Below are 22,108 nucleotides of genomic sequence, written 5' to 3' on the forward strand. Positions count from 1 at the left end.
GAGGCGAGTGGGGTGGGGGGTGGAGAGCAGAGGTAGAGGGAGGAGTGGCTCATGACACACTTTGTTTTGGTCTACAGGCAGTGCACAACAGCAAACCTAGCGGTGAAACGATTTCGCTTTTTGCCCCTTTAAGTGGCTTTGGGCAAAAGCATCTACTGAGTGATTGGCTCATGTAATGAGTATGAAAAATCATCATTTAACAACACTGCTTCAAGGCACTCTATTTGAATTAGCTCTTGTAGGATGCACATGTTATGGTCTATGAAAATACATTTTTATGCTCGTCAAGCATTTCCTAAAAGCACACATTATTAAACCAAATTAACAAGTTATTAAAGTGAGTGTACAGACGGGCTCAGTGTAGGAAAATGTGTGCATGAATTTAACTGTGCAAACTAAGCCAACACTTAAGGGGAATCCCTAAACATGTCTTTATCCCAGGACCTCTATAATCTGCATAGCCTATTCAAAAATAAAAACGAGAAATTATGTGAGTGTTGGGAAGGTTTCTTTTCAGATGTAATAGGTGAGGGATTACTAGTTACCATGTTAAAAATGTTATAAGTAATATAACTATAATTGCTTCATCAAACTAATGTAACTTATTACATTTTATTACTTTTTGATTACTTCTCTAACGAATGTTTTAAACTGGGCAACAAAATTGAAAATTTTCTAGGAATAGGCTGGGTCAAAAGCAGGCAGTACTGCACTGCGAAAAAACGCAAAGCATCAGAATGAGTGGTAGATTCTCCATATACACATTCTACTGAAAAGAACAGATTCAGATGAAACCCCTTTGTAATCACCAACATTTTAATTAGTAGCTGTAATTAATTATGTTTTTTTCAGTAACTGTAGCTGATCATGATTACATTTCTTTTGTAATTTTATGACATGTAACTAGTTACTTCCAATACTGCATATGACCCTTGGTGATATGATAAACATGACACAAAAACTGGCAGCGGCTCCTACTGTGGGCTTGACGTCTACTTGAATCAGTCAGTACGTTTCCATGACATTAGAGAAAATGCATTTTTTGTGTTAGTCCAACTAAAACCAGACTTTTAAAATACATGTAGACATGTTAGTTGGACTGAAAACGTACTAAATTGAATTTCTCAAAGTCGGACTAACATACCCACATAATGCAATTGGGAGTTAAATTACTCCTTCATGTATACAGTCAATTGGACCCAAACTGGCCAAGGCGCTCTACCCATGCTCCACAGTTTGCGCCCCAGGCTTTGACCCAGAAGTTGTATAGCATTAAATGTATAATAGAAGAAGAAGCTGGTAACAACATGGTGAAATCTACATTCAGAGCCATGCATTTTTAGATGGACGAGGAGACACAGATCATGCTGTGTCAGCTGAAAGAGTTAAGTATTTGAAAATACATGGATGGGAGGAAAACATGGAATAGCGATTGTTTGTTCGGTCTGTAGAAGGTCAATCGGAAAAAGGTCCAATACTAACAAGCTAAGAGGGGGCATATCTGCACCTATTGTAGAGGAGTCGGATATACTTTTGTCAATAAATCGTTCTACTGTGCTTATACACTGGGACAAGGACAGCAGTCTAATTAAATGGCTTAGTCAAGCTATACCTTCGCTCCACTTAACTGTGCATGGAAACGTGCCGACTCTCCTGGCCCAAGTGTCTTTACTTCCTGAAAATCTAACTGAGGCTGCAGTTAGTGGTGTATAACCTGCTAGTTAGTCAGCTAGCACACTGAGTTAAAAACAAAAATATTCAAGCTACAACTCAGTAATGCAGTAGAGAGTATAATTTTAAGTCTAACATTTTAGAAAAATACTCTAGTTTGACATGTTACCTCGAGTCAGGAAGCAAGTACTACAGAAGATTAATCTCTGTGTGTTTGCAGCACAGGGGAAGCTTGTAGCATAGCCAATGACATAAAAACAACACAGTGGCTTTAAACCGACAGCTTCTATGTGGATGATCTGACACTGTAGATGAAATAATGTCTACTCAACAGTAATTAACTGTACTGCTGAAGTACACAGGTTGGTAGACTCACCGCTGGTTGCAGCTGGCCATTGATGCTCGCTGTGCGAAAGGGGGAGTTGGTGGACAGACGCTTGTCCCACTCACTGGGTCGAGGCTCCGGTACAGACTCCATAAAACTCCTCTTCAGCTCGCTGATGCTAGTGTGGTGACGCATGATCTCAGTCTGGGTCTTATCCAGGTCCTTCAACAAGAATGTACAAGTCAGGCTAGGTAGATGGAAGGGAAACAATAACAGAAAATGATTAAATAAAGTTGTGAAAGAAAGGTAGAGGGAAAAGGAAGTGAAAAGAACATACAGAAGATAAATATATGGGTAAAGAAGGGTAACACATAGCCAAAAATAATAAATCACCCAGACTGAAAAAGAGCACGCTCAGTTCTTTGACTGAGCCTGCCTATTCCCAATGACATGCTAAGGTCAAGGAAGAATATATTATTCAGACAAACCAGACACCAGACTGCATGGGAAGGAGTCATCATTTGTCTCCTGTAATCTGTCATCCATATTTGAGCCCAGCAGCAGTCAATGATATTTGGAGTTTACAGCCATTTCTAAATTTCTCGTGTGGGTTATGACAACATAAATAAAGCAGTGGAGGCACAGAGGATGTCTCGAATTGTGTTCACTAAGGCATCAGTTCATTGATTATGGCTTCCATCACAGCCAGCAGACATGGAAAACAGAAGGTGTCGTGTTTCTCTGAAAAACCTGGATATGGTGAGCTGGTCTGACAGAATCAAAGCAAGGAAGGGAAACATCCAACCTGAGCCGAGTGCAGGACAAAGGAAGCATCGAATGGAAAAGAAGAGGTGTGTAGTTTGTACACTGAGTATTGCAAGCTCACAAAAGTAATAAAACCATGAAGACACAAAGTGTGAGAAATAAAGAGAAAAGTGTATGAATGTTTTGCCTGCTGTCTTTAAGGTCAAGATTAAACTATTTACATACTGTTTAGGGTACAGCCTTTTTAGGTATACAGCTATTGTTTTTGTATGATAGGTGTTATTTTGCATCACATGATCACCTTATGCTGGGTTCAAACTACACAGTATAAGCCTGACGATAGCCGACACAGCGTTGTACGGTGTCGGCTTGGATCACGAACAACAATGAGTGTCGTACACGATAATCCATAGTTTTCTTGTGTAGTGTGTCATAGTAGACGACAACTGATGCCGCGTTTGGGACGCCTCACAACGTCCTGACAGAAAGCCAAGCAAGTTTGATTTTCTTTTTGTCTTCTTTTTGATCCGTGACAGCCGTCACTTTGACCAATAGGAACACATAGTGATCTGCTCCCGTAGATAACTGTATGGCAACAACACCCCAGCCTTTTTGATATTACCACTAGGGGTGTTACCACAACAAAGTAAAAAGGAAAAATGATGGTGTGAAACAGCAGAGACACTTTAACAACCTGGTGAGTACTGCCATTAGCATCAAGAATGTAATTTCTTCTTGATGGAGATGGATATAGAGGAATAAAATTAAAAAATAGGGGAGGGACTTTTACTTACCACAACTGCAGAGGGTACCAACTTCATTTGAAACAGAGTACATTAGAAACGAGCCTTTATTTCCAGACACGGGCCTTTATTTTATTTTTTTAGGTTTTTATTGTGAAACATTTGCAGGACCTTGTGGAGGATTCAGTGACTTGCGTAGTTTTTACACGGTATTTCAAATGTAGCTCCTGCCATCTGGTGGCACTTTTTATATTGCTACAATAATATTTTGGTTGGGATATGAACAGCCACTGTGACAAAAATAACAGTAATAATAATAAAAATAGGACAAGAATCATCCGATGACATCACGTATGTTGTGAAAGACAACCAGCGATGATTGGTCATGGACCATCATGTAGTCTGTCATGTCTGTCGGCCAAGTCACGGCAATATTTTATGACTCCATAATCACCTAATCTAAAATAGTGACTGTCAGAACAGACAAAAATGTTGTGTAGTCTGAACCCGGCATTACAGAGCTATCATTTCATCTATACACACAGCCTTCTCAGTAATCACATCAATGATGACCCAGCGAAGACATTTAAGATACAACGTTGATGTTTGCCGTATTCAGTGTGCAGACCTCCTCTTTTTTTCCATTGAATCATAATTGTGAATGTATTCTTAATGATCAAACACCATGACAATGACAAAATATTGTGCTTGCAATTTTAAACTAGACTCAAGGCTAGTTTTTCTTTTTTTTTTTTTTTTTGCTATTTTAATGTTTGCACTGTTTGCTCTGTTTTCTTAACGTTGTTTTCTACATCTATTCTATTTTTACTATTGATGTTGTTTTAACTCTGTACCCACCTATGTGCAGCACTTTGGTCGACTGCCGTCGTTTTAAATGTGTTCTAGAAATAAATCCTGACTTGACTTGACTGATTAGGACATAGCTGTAAGCTAAGCTAAGTGAAACACGTCCTGGAGCTCCAGTTTCTCTTTATTGGAACAAGAGATGAAATTGATCTGCTCTTCAGGGTTTGATGGTTAGCAAGCTATTTCCTAAAATTTCCAAATGTTGTTTTCATTATGTGAAGCCATGTGAAATAACAGTGTGATAGTGGCCATCAAGTAGTGCTTAAATAAGTGCATATACTATTTCATAGGTGGTACGTAGGCTGAATTGGAGAAGCAAATGCACACAGTATAGACACATGAGGAGGGGGGTGACACGTCGCATGAGTAGTACCCTGAGACTGTACCCAGAACCAACTTAAAGAGGTATAGAAATGCTGTAAAGTGAGATTGCTAACAATAATAGGAATCCCTGTGGGTTTTTCACACTGAGTCATCCCTTTTACACTACATGTAGGCCTTTGTTTCAATAGCAACATGGAATATGTATTATTTACTAATGCAGCTTTAAAAGGGAAATTCACCAATATACTTTTCAGAGCAGCAGTAATCACATCAACCCTCTCTTCTGAACGATACAAACCCAGCACAGAATGGCACAGCGATCAGTAATCATAGCTATACACGTTCACATACATAGTAAATACAGTAGAGGCACTGCGAGGGAGTAACTGTAAAACTTCAATTAAAAGACTAGTCCCTCTTACTAGCCTGGTGTGACTACACATTTTGACATACACAGGCCTGTTTAAATTAGAGGCCTGGTCTGGTTGTCATTTTTCGTAGAAGTCCTTTGGATGTCTAAAACCAGGTTGTTGGCAACCTCAAATTCTGAGTCCATTCCTCAACTACCCTGTGAATTTTTCATATTCCTTAAGTCCATAAAGGTCCTCAGATTAAAAGAATCAAAAAGGGTTTTTCCTAAAAAGTTAATCCAAGTTGTGAGTATTGTTTTAACAGGATAAAGTGGGTGCCAGGTGCCGTAATTCTTGAGTGCCGTCTCTCTCTCTCTCTCTCTCTCTCTCCCTCTCTCTCTCTCTCTCTCTCTCTCACTCTGATGTGCTACCTGTTAAGTGATATATTATCTGAAGCTTAATATTTTAAAAGTAATATTCATACTGGTTTAAATTAACAATTTGATTGTATTTCCCAATCTTTGCTGAGCAAGATTTTTGTGTGAATGGAATTAAAGGCCTGTCCCATATAGACGGCTGTCCCAGATATAGGCCTGTTGATATCAGTGATTTGAGAAAATAATAGCCCGGGCTATTACTTGAAGTTGTACGGTAGATTCATAAATGAATCAAATGAAAAGACTCAAAGTCCTCATAAACCATGAGGACCACTGAGAAAGAGTGTCCAGAATCTGCTAATAACATCAGTGAGACATACATGACTGGGAAAGAACAAAAAAAAACAAAAAAAGGATTTTTGTTTTTAATCTCTCTGTCAGTAACCCTTTTCAGGGCAGACATTTTGACATGGCAAAGCAGAAAAAAAAAGACAGCTGCATTCCATTTAGATGTGCCAGTTCCAGGGATCTGATATCATGCATCCTCACTCACTGACATGGCTTACTGAGACACTTGATAAAATGGAGCCATCATTAGTGTTATTTATGCCTGTGCTTCTGCGTTGACAAATCAAAATGTCTGTCCTGAAACAGCTCTAGAGAAATCATGGCAGAGCAAGTTCTTACTCCCAACTCCTAAAATAAAGCAGCTTGGTCACTAGCCCTATGCTTCAAACTATGGCACTCTAGGTACTCCTCTGGCATCTGTTTTGAATGTTTGGCATGTCACTTTCCGCTCGTTACATGCAAACTTTCTTTTCAAAATAAACTTCCATGTTCACAAGAAACATAGGTTTTGTCACCAAAATTACTTTATGTTTTAGACAACAAAGCTACTTGGTCAGGTTTAGAAAACAGATCATGGTTTGGGTTAAAATGATGTTTGTCACATAATTTAAGGTCATGACTGTGACTACAGGCTCATTTATGCTCAAAGTTGGATACATATACAGACACAAATGAAGCCTGCCTGTACTCTACATTCATTTCATCCATATTTGTGCATGTTTTCTGAGAGCTTACAGATTTGGACAAATTGGAGCAGGACCACTGGAGATTGTGGAGGCAGTGTAGCATAGTTCAAGCAAGATACGACCGTAGGAGACATTTAAGAAATGGCGGAATGGAACAAAGAGTGAAAAGAATTCACTATCCACGTCTTGATGTATTAAATTGCCTTACAGACCACCGCCATCTAGAGCGTTGCCTCCATTAAATGGTACGTTATTGCAACCTATCCCACTGCCGCACTGTTTGTTGTGTGAAACTTTTGACTCCGGTCTCTAGTGCCATCTCTTGGTTGTATTTATGGACCCTTTTACTGTTAGTTACCAGTATGATGTTTTTTGGTGGGCGGGGCTTAGCTGGAGGCAAAGCAATTCTCCACAGACCTTAGGGAGCGCTAGCTAGCAAGTTCTGTTGGCTTGTTTTAGACAATGAAGGAAGATGATACGAGTCTTTCTGAACAGGGTGTGTTCAGAAATACTCATTCCGATTGCCGGAGCACACTCTGGCACAAACTGGGCTGTTTGTAAATTTGGAGCGCTGTCGGAATGTACCATTCAGTTATCCAGAGCACTGCACTCTTAGAGTGCTGGAGCACACTCTAGGCACTTTGTCTGGGGAGACGGAGCAGCAGAGCACCGAGCAGAATGAATGTGTGATTAACATAACTGTCATTTATATAGAAATACAACACCCCATTTCTTCAATCAACAGGGCTTTAATTTTAGTGTACAGTGTCAGACTGAATTTACAAACCCACCAATTTAAGGTCACTCACTCTCTGGGACTGCGAGTGTTATTTAGAAAAGTAAACACTGGCAAGCTGGACCAGACTGCTATAGAACTTATCGTTAGCTAGTGCATGAAAAAATCAGTGTTACGGAGAAATATTCCTCTCAATACCTCCCTGATATCTGATTAGATTATAATTTCATCCCTAAAACAGTAAATACTATTTCCCTAACCTTATATGAAATGTGTGCTGCACATGCAAGCATTTTTGATGATCGCCTCCATCCAGTCCTTTCGTCTTACCACATTTAGCCATATTTTTTTGTTTTTCTTGATGGGCAGTGGCAGCTGGTGTGCGATAAAATGTTATGAGCCATGACTCTATTCTGGCTTCCAATGACATGACAAAACAACATTGTAAGACTCCTATGTAGCCTACAGCCCAGTGGTGGCGAGTCATGTTTCGCCTCTAGCTAACAAAGTGACAACATTGTGATGTCAGCCCTAAAAGCATCCATGCCAAGATAAATAAGGCATGGAAGTACAAGGATAGTGACATTTACAACATTTGAAACGGATGTGTCTATTTTCATATATAAATAGGAGTATAAATGAGCCCTTAGTCAGGTAACGTATGGCACATACATTAAATGTGTAAAAATGCCATAATGTTTCACACAGGACACACACTGGTCTCATGGATGAAAGTCCTGTCTTTGTTTGACCCACTCACAACCCTCCTGTCTCCAACCATACTCGTGACTTAGACTGCCACAGGGGGTTTACACTGGAGTAAGCTGAACGCCAAGTATGTCGTATACAGATGCAAAAATGTGCCTTATGCATCAGAATCAGACACCAACTACCACTGACCAAGTTGCCATATTTGACGCTGGGCAGAACAGCAGACTAGATACTGAAACTACTCTGTGGCTGGTGCACAGGGCCAGCACATTTTCATTGTCTTTAACTCCCTAACTTGTGCATAGCCTACATTTTTTACTCCTAGTTCAAGTTATTTTGGTTAGATTAATAGTTTTTGTTAAAGTCAGGTTATTAATGTTTTGGTCAGGGTTTTACTTAGAATAATGTAAAAAATCCAGTCTAGTTTTGCTCACATCTTTTTCATATATAGTGACCGACACATAACAAAGGCTTTTTCCCCCTCCTTGGTGTGAGGAGGAAGGAGACTTAGACTCAGTGCAACTGCTTTAGGGCTTGCTATCAGTTTATCCGTGAGGTGAAGTTTAAAGTTTAAAGCTAAATTACCACTGAGTTAATGTCTTAACAGCAAAAGTGCTTGCGTTTGTGGCTCTGGAAAATATAATAATGTAAACAGTTGTATAATGTCTTCTGGGGTTCTGCAAGAGCTTTGTCAAGTGTGGGTAAATAATGCAGATGATGTAATCAGGGTTATCTTGCTTTGGGTTTGAAACATGTAATTTGTGGTGTGGAAATTAAGGGTGTTCTCACACTTGGTTCCTTTCAGCTTTCCAAGTGAAGAGCAATGACTCAGCATTTTTTTGTGCATATGAGAACACTCCAAGAGAACTCAAACCCCTACGCAGTTAGGCACTGTTATTGTTTAACCGCGCCCAGCGGCATCAGGGGAAACGTGGCGGAACAACAACAAAAGTTAGGGGACGGAAGTCCGAGTAAGGTGGGCAGGAGGGGTGGTGGATGAGTCCAAAGGCCACAGCCTTTCACCTAGGAGGCCGCTGTTCACTTCCCTTAAGATTGTAAAGCCAATCCCTGTTCTTTTTTCCTAAAACCAACCACATGCTTTTGTTGCCTAGACCCAATCATGTGCATGTGTTGGCAAAACATAACCACGTGCATTTGTTGTTGAGGGAAAATAATGTCAATACCCAGTGTTGTTTTGAGTGTTGTATTGAGAGACTGTATCCAAACTGTAGATTTCCTGTGAAAACAGAAGTGTATTTTGAAAATAGACAATACATGTAACAGAATGAAGTTAACAGGGCGTAGCAGAAGATCAACATCCAGGTTACCAAGCACGGTGTATCTCAACGTGGAAAATCCATGACCAAACATCGATATGTGATGAGGTCAGGGACATGTCCCCTCCAATATTTAGAACAGATGAAATTGCCCCCCCCCCAAAGATAACACCAATGACAACCCCCTCTCCTAAAGAGGTAAAAACCACAGCCCAGCGGCTCTAAACACTTATATATCTTTCTTAACCATTTCCCAACTATTTCAAACACTCCTACTGGACCATACCATGTTGGGTATGGTCCCGTGTTGGGTACTGGACTATACCATAATGGTATAGTCCAGTACCCAACACGTTGCCTCTCTCAGTTGCGCCATTGCAGAGTTGCCGGTCGCGTTGCATGTGGTTAACATTCATAAGCATGCTTATGTCAGAGCAAAGGGTATTAGCAAAGATAGATTCGTCAAACAAGAAAATTTAAGATCTTTCGAGAGAACTACACCAGCAGATTACAAACACCCATGCCAAACACACCAAGGCAATGAAAGAAGTTGAAAAAGTTAATGCTGTGCATGTTACGCGCCTCACTAGCCTGGAGGACGGGGCTAATGCCTACTCGGACATGGTCGTCGAACTGGAAAACATAGTGAAATCACTCACCTCCAAAGTAAACCAGCTGGTGGCTAAGACAGAAGACTTGGAATCTAGGCAGTGGAGAGACAACTGCAGAATCATCGGTGTGGATGAAGGCTTTGGTGAAACGCAACCGGAGCTTGCTGTTGCTAAGATGCTACAAGATGCGCTAGCCCTCGACTACTCTCCGAAGTTGGATCGGGCTCACAGGAGTCTGCAGCCCAAGCGGAAAGATGGGAACCCGCCTAGACCCATTGTGGTTAAGTTTCAAAACTTCTAGGAGAAGGTGGACGTCCTGCGGAAAGCTGCGGCAGCCGGACCCATCTTCCACAACAACAGGCGGATCCACATTTACCCCGACTACACACCCTTGGTGAGGGTGAAGCGGGCTGCCTTCAAGGAGGTCAGGGGGCTGCTGCGCCGCTGCCCCGAGGTCAAGTATGGCATCTCGTACCTGGCTATACTCAGGAGGCGAGCAGAAATTGTTTGATAACGCATCCGAGGCCAGAGCCTACGTTATGAGCAACTTACAGCCACGAGATTTGGAGACGGAGTGAGTATTATGTGCTCAAAATAATCGTCTGTTTCCAGCCAACATGCTAGCATAATAGCTAACCACTATGTCTAACCTGCTAGCCGCTGGGCAGCCAGACATTATCTATCAGCATTTGCTGGATGCTTAGGCACAGACCCTCACTTAATGTGTCCCCATCCCCCCCAGTGTTGAAATGAAAGTTACGCTCATGTGTCTAGCTATGGATCAGCCAATCAATCGAAAATGAGTATATGTGTAAACACACTCAAAGAGTGTTTTCACATGCAGTCCTTTTCAAACAAAGTGGACCAATAGAAGAGGGACTCAGTTCTTTTTGCACTGTCAGTTCATTGGACAGAGGACTTACGCCGGAATTTCACTGGATGCGTGTCCGTTGCGGAACGGCAGTGCTGGTTATCCGCTGCGTGCTCCGTCGTCCGTCAACACCCACCAGCTGCGTATGCTGTGCGGAGCGGTGCAGCTCCACCGGAAGACATCTCAGTGCACTGCCATGATTAACATCTCCTCGTCCATGGTGTCAAAGGGGTGAAATGATGTCTGTAAACCTCTGACCTGTTGACCTCAAGCCAGCCTCTGCCCATTATGTAGTTTTCAAGGTGTAGTGCAGGGAAATATGATCCGCCGTGAACACTGTGTATTTTATTTTGAAAATTAACCGGATGTTTTATTTTGTTTCTGTGCACGACCTCCTGCCCCGCACCATCTGCTCTGTGCTGAATTGCTGCGTTGTGCTCCGGCGTCCGGCAAAAATAGAAGTCCTGCATATCCGTTGCGGAGGGCTCTGGAGTGCCGCAGCTGAGACAGAGCCGGAACGCAGCACAGCCGCAGCCGTTTCTGTGCATTGCAGACAGTTGTGGAGTGATGTGTTTTTCACGGCATACCTGGAGAAAACAGCAGTTTCTTGCTGAGTGTTCCTCATCCTCATTATTGCTAGCATAACCAGTGGACATGGCTCTGTCTATGTGTCCACTGAGTGTCCCAGTACATTTGCATGTGATCTAGAGGGCTAAAGTAAGGGTAATAAGGGCAAAGCTAATCTGGTGCGCTATGTGTCAACCCAGCCTCATGCCAAAGTCATTGAAATCTGGCGCTTGGTCAGTGACTTCCGGCATCAGACACTGACAAAAAGTGTGGCTGGTCACCATTATTGTTAAACAGCGCCCGGCGGCATCAGGGGTGGTGGACGGGTCCAACAACCACCGACTTTCACCCAGGAGGCCGATGTCCGCTTCCCGTATAATTGTAAAGCCAAACCGTGTTCTTTTTTCCTAAATCCAACCATGTGCTTTTGGTGCCTAAACCAAACCAAATGCATGTGTTGTTGAAGGAGAAAAAAATTGTAAATTCACGGTGTTGTACCAACGTAGTCTGTTTGTTTAATTCTTTTTTTTTTTAAAGAGACTGTATGCAAACTGTACATTTCCTGTAAAATCGGAAGTGTATTCTGAAAACAGACAATGCATGTAACAGGCTGATGTTGACACAGCGTTCCAGAACGTCAACAACCAACACACCCAGGGGACCTTGCACAATATCTCGACAAGGAAAGTCCATGACCAAACATCGATATGTGAAAAGGTCAGAGTGAGAATGTGTTGTGTTCACAATGCACGTTAAGCAAACCGCAACGCAGACTTGAGGCCAACTGTACCACCTTTCAATGAGGTCTGAGTATGGTCCGTTTCAGAAGGATCTGAGTTCTCTTGAAGTGTTCACATATGCACAAAAGATGCTGAGTCATCGCTCTGAGTCTGTTTGGAGGACTGAAAGGGACCAAGTGTGAAAACACCCTAAAAATGAGTGCATTTACCAGGCAGGGAAGGGGTTGTGCCACTCTTTTTAATTTGTAAAATCATTTACCCTTACTGATGATAAACAGTGGTTGCTTACAGCTTTAGACATTTTTATAATTAACACTTTTTTAAAAAATGCATCTGTTTTTTGACCACAATAAGACTTTTTTAATATTTCATACAGATAGATGGAGTGGATTGTTTCTCCTGAAGATCCACATCCTCACATAACTGAAAACAGGCATATACAGTATATATTTGAACTGCAACAGTAATTTTATTGTGATTTCATACAACATCTTTATAGCTCAGATATTTTCAGTTGTGTGTTGTTTGTTTAAGCACCAATGACCTTGCGGAGTACCAGTTTAAACTTTATAACCTATGTTAGAAAAGAGACCTTTCCCAATCCTATATTTGATCAAATGAAAATATGAAATTACAGACAATGTCTGAGTAAAGTGAAGCTACTTGCATGAGAATCAGAGAGGAAAATAGTGCATGCCAAGCCTTTAGGGTTAAGCTGAAAACAAAGCAAAAAATGAAGAGAAACAGAGGTGTCAAAACAAAAAGCAACGCTCATGCAGGCAGAAAAGCAGTGACAGCAAACAGCCAGAACAGATATCTGAAGACTGAAGATACAAACCTCCAACATTAAATTGCTATGTCTGATATAAATAGTTTCACCCTCAAGTTTCTTTGCTCTTTTCTGTGAAAAATGAGGACAAAGGAAGAGCTGGTTGGAAATAATGCAGAATTCATTCAAACATTTTTATATTTGATTTACAATGGAATCCAGGGAGCAGCACTGACTAAGGCCATGACATGAATCACAAAAAATCAAAACGCTAATGGGTTGCAGTTCCCAGTGTGCCCAGCTCAGCGGGGGAAATGTGATGAATTCAGCTACACACACAGCAGTCGTGTGTATGAGAAGCCAGGCGGATACACACTCGCTGATGTGAGTAGAAGTCACATGCTATGCATGCAAAGGTTGCTGCAGTGCAGTGTACAGGACAAGGAGCTAGCTGTGCACCTGCTTGTCACTTCAGGAATTTGCACGTTTTTTAAAAAAAATTACTCTATTGTCACTGTTTTCACATTTCAGTGTATTAATATGATTGATATTTTCTTTCACTTTCAACCTGCAAATCATCACCTTTTGAGCTGATATGGTGAGTTAGACAAACATCAGTAACATAGATTAGCATCCATGTGGAGTCCTGTTGAATGTTAAGTCCAACATTGACTCTTTTCTAGCATCAGCTGCTAAATGCTTCACTATGTTGTGCTGAGCTTTAAAACCATTATCTGTATCACAGTGTAGTGTACCCATTACACAAAAGCCTGGAGTAATATGGCTATTGTTATGGAACAATTTTGTGATTTCTACAGTAGATTTTTGTATGATATGCTTTTGTTTGGGTAGATAAGATTACATGTGCATGCCTTAGTAATTCCTGACTGTCCACATACACTGTACAGTTGCTATTTTTACACACAATATTGGCCCAAGTGCTCAGTGTCTCCAATAACTCCATAGCCCCCCTTCGGCTGATGATATGACTCGAATTAAATGCTCAGAAAAAAAAAAAAAAACAGTTATGTTAAAGTGACATAGAATTTCTGTCATGTGACACATTTATTTTGTGTCTGGTGTACAACAACAACAACAGCTTTGCTCCATTAACTCTAATGCAATCGTTTCAGATTTCCTTCATTTTTAGGCTGGTTTGGATTTCGAGCTAAATGTTGTGCCTGGGGCACATGTATTAATGATACTCGTTCCCTGGGGAGGTTGGAAAAAGATATTTGTTTCTTCCCTGTTCCAAAACCAAAATCAAACCCTGGAAAGTGTAGGGTTAGCTAGCTAGCTACTGAGGATATAACCTACTAAATGTATACACATGCTGCTTTTTTTTTTTAATGATGATAATGAACACTTAACCTCCGGAGACCCAAACTTTTATTTGGTATACATTTTTAATTTCTCCTAGCTATTTAGGATTAGTAGGACCCAATAAGTATAAAAAACTAAACATCGTCAATGATAATGAAGTCCCAATGTCTTCATATGAGTACTTCCTAATTAACAGCCTTTTATCTTGTTACTGTTGCTAAACTATGTCATATTTGTTGCCATATCAAACTACAAACATTATTAATCATAAATAAACAAGTTCCAACCATAAAATGTGATCAGATTTTGGACCTTGTCCACTTTTGTGTCAGGATTGGCTGCAGACTGACTTGACAGAGATGGCTGCCATCTATATTCCATCTTACATAGATTAGTGTATTGTGCTCTCACTACCAAGAGATAGCACAAAAAAAGTGTCCACGAACAAGGACAACAGGTCTAAGTTAAGTAGAATGAAGTATATGGTCAAGTAAACCCAAAATGCGATGTCCATATTCATTGTCTTCTGCTGCAATCACCAGTGATGTGGAGGTTCACTTTTACACTGTGATATGTATGTAGCCTATAGTTTGGCTTTAGATTCTAGTTATCTTTGTCTTTTAAACCTGTTTTTGCTGCTGAGTGAGTCTGACATCCTGGATATATCCTTAAAGTGCATTTTGTAGACCCCTCTGTCTGTGGGGTCCATGCTTACTGCGACAGCTTGTCGGACCATCACAAAGGGGTGGGGCTTAGCAAAAGGTCTATTACTAACTACTGGCTGCGTTACATTCACAGTAATTTTCTGTATTATTTTTACAGTAAATTGTTGTTAAATGACAGCTGTGATCTCACAGATGTTATGCCTGCATATTACTGTGATTTAGCAGTATGCTCCTGTAAAATTAGTAAATTCAACTGTTACCTCACAGTTAAAGCCCATTACATGACTGTTATATGACAGTATGCTCCTGTAAATTACTGAATTTAACTGTAACTTCACAGTTAATGTGCATCTGATTACTGGGATTCAGCAATATGCTCCCATAGAATTACTGTATTTTACTATAATCTCACATTCAAATTCCTATATTACTGTGATTTAGCAGTGTACTTCTGTAAATTTACTATATTAACCTGCTTGAATCTCACAATGAAATTCTGAATATGGTTAAATATCATGGTTGTAGCCTTTAAGGTGATAATAATATAATTTATTGTGAAATATTACAATTACATATATTGCAAGTTTGTGGAAATAATTTGCAGTGTAGAGTGTACTGCCAGTCCATCACTGTACTGCACTAGATAATTGTTTCCTTTAAAATAATTGTTATTTTCATTTTCCAATTCTGATTATGTTCATACAAAGCTACAAACTGCTTCAAGATTCAAGAAGTTTATTGCCATATGCACAGTAGAAAACTCAGCGGTTTGCACCATACAATGAAATTGTTAATTACCAGTCTCCCTTCACGCAAGACAATAATAAAAATTAGAATTAAAGTTAGATCTATGAAAAATAAATCAAAATAGCAGAAACAAAGAAATAAGTTTAAAACCCTGATTTAAAATGTAAAGTGCACCATGCCTCATGCAAATGTTGCAACAAGAAAGTTCAAGTTAAACACACAAAGACAATGCAAAATCAATCTGTTTTGGTCTGCAAAATCCTGGAGGGACTGAATCAATCAGCAAAAATGCTCATCTCTGGTTAAGAGAAGACCCATTTTTGCTGAATCAATCAGCAAAAATGGGTCTTCTCTTAACCAGAGATGAGCATGTGAGTATGTGGAACGACCAAAGGTATCCTCCTTCTTACAAATGTTCTTATGTCAAGAATATAGCTACCTGTTTGCTTCAGGATAAGGAGAAACCATGTTTCATACAAGAAACACACTTTTCTGTCAAGCACATGTACAAGCCTTCACAGGAAAACAGCCAGCCAGAAATCATAAAGCAATTAAAATGTCAAACAACAAAGAAGTAAATTAAATGTCTCTTCATGTGTAACTAATGAAGGAATGGGGATGGTGAGTCAGCAGGATCATCAGCCTAGGAGCATGCTAACCTTCCTCACTCGCACCACCTCCGTCTTTGTTTTATCCTGAGGAGAGTGCTGCTCCACCACCAGAGGAAAGACAGAGTTACTGTTTGTTAGGGCCCTGTTTCAGTCCATCTCAGCACAAACCATTTATAACACAGTCAAAAACACCTGCCTGACAGTCTTTCAAGTTACACTATTAACAAGTGACGAACAATCATCTTCAGTATCTCCTCTATACTGAAAATAAATAGTTCACTAAAGCTGATTTAGTCAAAAACTGATAATCATCCACAAACACTTCAAATTGTAAACCATTATTCTCAAATAAAAGCCAGTACTAAAATTATGGCCAGGGGGCCAGGATGAACAGATGCAGACAGGTTCCTCAGACAAAAATGATCAATTATATTTATTGTAGCTTATGCTCATTATGCAGTATTATGGACATTTTCACATCACTTTAGTGTATCTCTTGTTAGGAAATACTGTTGAAATTCACTAAAAAATTTCAGTCACTCCTACTTTCCTATTCTCTTTATGGGTGTTCAGCTGCTGTCAGTAAATCTCATCACTTCATGCTAATATTTCACATTAAAAGCTTTCTAGGAAATAGGAGCGGGTTATATTATGCCACTACAATGTACAATTTGTAATTTGGTCAGCTGTCACACATTTAGCCATACTGCGTATATTATGGTAGCTATCCCTTAAATATCTGCAGATTATTGATCAGGGCAAATTTCAAGCAATATTGGGTTTTTGTATGATTTTATGTAAGTTTGATTTTGTACTTTGATTCTTCACATATTAAATTTGCTGGATTCACTAAACGCAGACATTTTGCTTGGCCATCAACAATTGGAACTGACTGCTCTAGTATTATATCACAATCTATACTGATATTGTGATACACAATACCATTTATCATGATATAAGATTTTATCCATATTGCTGATCAGGGTAGGCAAGAAACAGATTATACCCTTTAAGCCACACAAAGTCTTTTAATGTGAAAAAAATGTTCTGAAAGTGTTTAGTTTCATTGGTGCCTTAAGAAAATCACACACACGAACACACACACACGCACACACGCACACACACACACACACACACACACACACACACACACACACACACACACACACACACACACACACACAACAAACAGTAGAATAAAGGCACCTGAAAATAAGTATTGAATTTAAATAAATGAGTATGACATGACTCTGCTGTTATACTAATAGAACTACTGCTGTGGAAATGTACATTGTACTACAGTATACATATACAGGTAGACCTGTTTGAAAATAAAAAATGTATGTGTATATATACATATACACACATACATACATACATATACACACATACATACATACATATATATATATATATATATATATATATATATATGTGTGTGTGTGTGTGTGTGTGTGTGTGTGTGTGTGTGTGTATAGATATATATATAAAACAACAATAACAACAATTTAAAGCAATCAAGTTGTGGTTCCAACAGTGGTTCAGCTGATCATGCATAGATCAAACAAACCTGGCTTTTTTTCTCTCTTTCTCCATTGGCAGTGGTTACAGAGGGGGAATGCCTCCGCTCTCTCCTGGCCACTGTCTGGTAGCACAGACAAAGCTCACACATCAGGATCAATTCTTAGCACAACCAGGATTTAAAAAAAAAACACAAAACCATTGTGTTTCCATAAAGACCTTAAAAGAAAAAACAATTTTAAACTGTTGGTAAATTTGTTCAATGTTGCTGTTGTCCCTGGCTAGACTAATTTATACAATGTAAAATGCAGTAGGCTTATGCTAATAACACTAGTCTGTTGTATTTGTGGGGAAAATGTGCCTAGCAAAAGTGAAGTGCTTTATCTGTGAATCCTGTGGGTTATAATGAAGCTGATTTGTGTACTTGTAATTAAAACTGTCTAACGTGTGTTAACGTGTGTTTTGGGTGTGTTTTGATTCAGCTGAACTTAACAGCAATACACAGACACTCCACCACCAACTAGTGTTTTAGAGGTGTAACTGCAGAGTGACACAGACATACCACCACACAAGTATAAATGCTCACAACGGCATAGGCCAGGTGCATAGGCTACGGCATAGGCTCTGCATACAGCTGACGCACAAGTATAAATCCACCTTAAGCGAGGCAGATCAAGAGGCTCACGGCCACTGGAAGAAAGCTAGGTAGTGAAGGGGGACAAGCCAAGTACACCCCAACCCCCCAAAGCACCCCTTTAACCTTGCTTGAGTGTCCTGTTGGACTTAAAAATGCATAATGCAGTCAACAAGACAAGATGTCCATTGGCAGCTGGGCCCAACTCATGTGGGCCCGATGGGTGCCCCTTTCCAGCCCCGCAGGGTTGGAGAAGGAGGGAGAGAGTACACTCTCAGAGCAGAGAAAACAAAGTGTGAACATGTTGTCAAAAATCAGGAGAAATATACAAGAATTGTGACCCACGGAGAAAACTGTTGGAGGGCAATGAAAAAAAGGGATCTTCCAGGAAAAACTGGGAGTTGGCAAATATAGTGTGGACTGTAGAGAGTTTTAGCCGTACGTGTTAGCAACATATGCTATGGTTAGTGTAGTGTAGGTAACGAGCACCTTTGTGAACAGATCCACCTTGGCAGTGCTATGCGTAAAGGTGTTTGTCACTCAGCTTTTTACAATGTCTGGTTTAATGATGTGTATTATGCTCCCTTACTCTGTATCTTAATCCTCAACCTTTAGAACATGATCACTAATTATCGGTGCCCTTTAACCTGTCCTGTTTGTGAATAGAGTGAAAGTTTTATGGTACCTAAAACACATCTGCTGAGGTAAAGGAATGTCACTCCTACCTTGATCTGTGGAGTGGGTCTGGGGCTGTGGCTCTTCGTAAGCTCAGCTGGCTGACTCTCTGCCTTTACCTCTGTCTTCCTGTCTGCAGAGCGGTGGCCTCTGGGTGTGGAGCCATCACGGTGGTTAGAGCGAGCCAAGGTGGGTAGCAGAGGTGAAGGAGTTGCCTCCCCGGGAGACACTGGTGACATCACGGGGGCACTGACCGGACGAGTGGATTTGTTGTCAGGAGTAGATGCCATGGCTGGAATGGACAGATAGGGGAAACAATGGCCTGACTTAACAACAAAGTAAAAGAAAAGTCAAGTATTAATGTGGTATCTGCAGCCTTTAGGAGTATGGGAGAAATTGTCAAAATAACCTTAATCTTAATTTAAAGGTTTAAATTTGGGTGAACTACCCTGCTATCTAGGGATGCACAATATTGGATTTTTTGCAGATATCCGATATGCCGATATACAACACCACCTAATTTAATGATCATCAAGTCTCCTCTGTTGCAGAATTATCATATCATGCATGCATGCATACTCTTATTGTGATGGTCCACCGGCAGATGACGACATGAAATGGAATGCTTTTCATGTATGTTTGTAATATTCATTCATTGTGCAAACTAAGACAAAGCATGTTGGCTGATTCTGATACTGATTCAGAAGCTGATATTGGGCGATACCAATGAATTATCGATAGTATTGTGCATCTCTACTGCCATCAAGACAATGCCAGAGCTCCACTGCTGCTCCATTGCAAATGTCTGCTAAGTCACAGTCTGTTAGATGGGCTGGCTTTTGCCTGGCTCTCTGATTTTGCTGCTGAGTTTTTATCTGGTGCATGCACTTCACCAGGTTGGGTGTTCAAACCCTCCTTATCTACGCTGACTGACACCGTCAATGGCTAAATCCACAGTTTCACAAATGACATATGACACATCATTTTTCTGCCATCCTTTTTAAAGAATGACTGGGGTGATTCACTGGACCACAGATGATTTGTCATTTGTTAAGATCTAAACTAAATGTGTGAAGGCTATTCTTCTCAGCATGCTCTTTGTTCTTCAAACAAAGACAGCCATCTCCACATGGGTGCCTCATTCTCACACCGAAGTGAGAGACCAGTCTCCAAACTTGATTGGACTGTACTTTTACAGTGACATGTGACTCTGTGATGTCACCAAGCAAACTGTAGGAGAAGTTCTATTCTCTTCACTCTCTTCCTCCTGAGCCGCCAACCAGCTCAGACCCTTGCTCTTGCCCCTTAACCATCGAAGGGGACACTTCCTCTACAGACTCTCTGCCCCGGCTTTTTCTCCCGAGCCGCTAACCGGCTCTTGCTCCTAAGACTATTTTTGCTCTCCTGCTCCTAGACCTGCATGTCCACAGCAGGAGCAGAACCTGGAGACCAGAGAATACAGTGTGCCAAACACTAGGTTTGCAACTAACTTTCCAGCAACAAAGGAGAAACAAGTTGAGTTAGCACCCCAACGTTTACCTCTGCAAAGACACCGAGCAACTGGCTTCCTCAGATCTGCAACTTCAGAACAAGGACACAGCAAAGACTGTACCTGGAACCACAGTTCTTTCAAGCCTTCCTCTGCCAGCTAACAAAAGCAGCATGCCACCAAGCAACTCTTGCCTCTATCCATTCAAGGATTGGTAACGAAACAACTGGACATAGCATTATTACAGTTGCACAGGCTAAGCAAGACTGTTTAACTTTGTCAATTGTGATCTAATGCTGTTATTGAGTTATTGTTGTGATTGTTTGCAGTTAGGTTATTGGTAAGTTGGCTTCACCAAAGCTTAGTGATGTTAGTTTGCCACTGCTTTTCACAGACAGAGTCTTGCATGCAACTAAACATCCTCTGTACTAACCAAGACCCTTTGCAACACAAATCACATACACATACTCACTCACACATTGGCTTTCAACAGAGCTACACCCAAAGAGGCAACTCAAAGTTCCCCCTTCTTTTCCTTTGTCTTTGTCCTGACCACACAGTCAGGCAGAACTCCCCCGATCTGAAGCCAGCTTTGATTCGGCCGTCTTGTAGTTCTCTGTTGTCAGCCATTTTGCTTGTTGGTCAAACGGCCCTTTGTTTCACACACCTGCCATTCTCTGTCTCTCCGTCTCTGTCTCTGTCTCTCTCTCTCACACATACACACACACCCTGCACACATATACACACACGCCCATGCTTGTATATAGTTAGTTAGTTAGAATTTGTGTGTTTTGTTGCTTTGCTGTCTTTGCGAATACATTTATTTGGAATCACACCTGCTGTCTGTTTAATACTTTATAAGAGTAAATGAATAGTCAACCTCTGCTATGTCAGGAACTCTGAAATCCTTCAGCCTTTACTATTTATATGGCAATTTTGGTTATGGTTATTAATTTAATTATTAAAGCCACAGTGTGTAGGAATTTCTCCCGTCTAACGTTGAAATCATATATTGCATTCAAACGGATAGCGCACTCTAGCGCCTCACTGTTTGAAACGCGTATTGCAACAACGGTAGTCGCTGTGTACCAAAAAGCTATGATAACGTTGATGAAACCATGTCATCCAATACTTCATGGAGTATTCATTCAGGCTCCTACACAGACACACGGGACGCAAGTTGACAAACCCCCTCCTCTGGCTGTGTTTACAACATAGGACTGTTGGGGCGGGTGTAAATCAAAACAAACCAATCACGTCTTGTCCTTTGACAACTGACAAGTGGCTCAACCTCACACACCTCATCCCTCTCCTCGCAACACTGCGCTGTTAGCAGCCAGTGCCGCTACTAACCCCGGCACTACTGCAGCATAACAAAGTCCCACTCTTTGAGCATAATGCAGGATCATGTATTAAGCAGCATCACGGGAGACGGAATCCTCGTCGCCAAGGAGTCAAAAAGGCAACGTGACCGGCGATTGCATTACCATTCTCCTTCAGCAGCTCTCTCCACCTGGGAAAGGCTACCCCGATGTGGACCCTCATTTTTTTAATTCACCGGTCACGTTGCCTTTTCAATTCCCATTTGTGCTTTCTTGGCGACGAGGATTCCGTCTCCCATGATGCTGCATATGCATGATCCTGCATTATGCTCAAAGAGTGGGACTTTGTTTCAAATTTGCCGGGGTAGTAGCGAAGCGCCTCT

General features: G+C 40.8%; 1 protein-coding gene across 3 annotated transcripts in view; it reads right to left on the reverse strand.

The window, feature by feature from the left end:
- epb41a (erythrocyte membrane protein band 4.1a) overlaps positions 1-22,108 on the reverse strand; it is a 294,679-nt gene that overhangs the window by 103,013 nt on the left and 169,558 nt on the right. The window contains exons 12-16 of one of the 3 annotated variants that reach the window (XM_050033970.1): positions 18,965-19,206; positions 17,655-17,729; positions 16,133-16,180; positions 12,808-12,870; positions 2,048-2,218 (exon numbers count right to left, since the gene is read on the reverse strand). In XM_050033970.1, the coding sequence (XP_049889927.1) occupies positions 2,048-2,218; positions 12,808-12,870; positions 16,133-16,180; positions 17,655-17,729; positions 18,965-19,206 (599 nt within the window). The remainder of the gene's footprint in view (positions 1-2,047; positions 2,219-12,807; positions 12,871-16,132; positions 16,181-17,654; positions 17,730-18,964; positions 19,207-22,108) is intronic. The other 2 variants (XM_050033971.1, XM_050033972.1) reach the window with 2 other exon arrangements.

Source organism: Epinephelus moara, chromosome 22, assembly GCF_006386435.1.
Source record: "Epinephelus moara isolate mb chromosome 22, YSFRI_EMoa_1.0, whole genome shotgun sequence".
NCBI lineage: Eukaryota > Metazoa > Chordata > Actinopteri > Perciformes > Serranidae > Epinephelus > Epinephelus moara.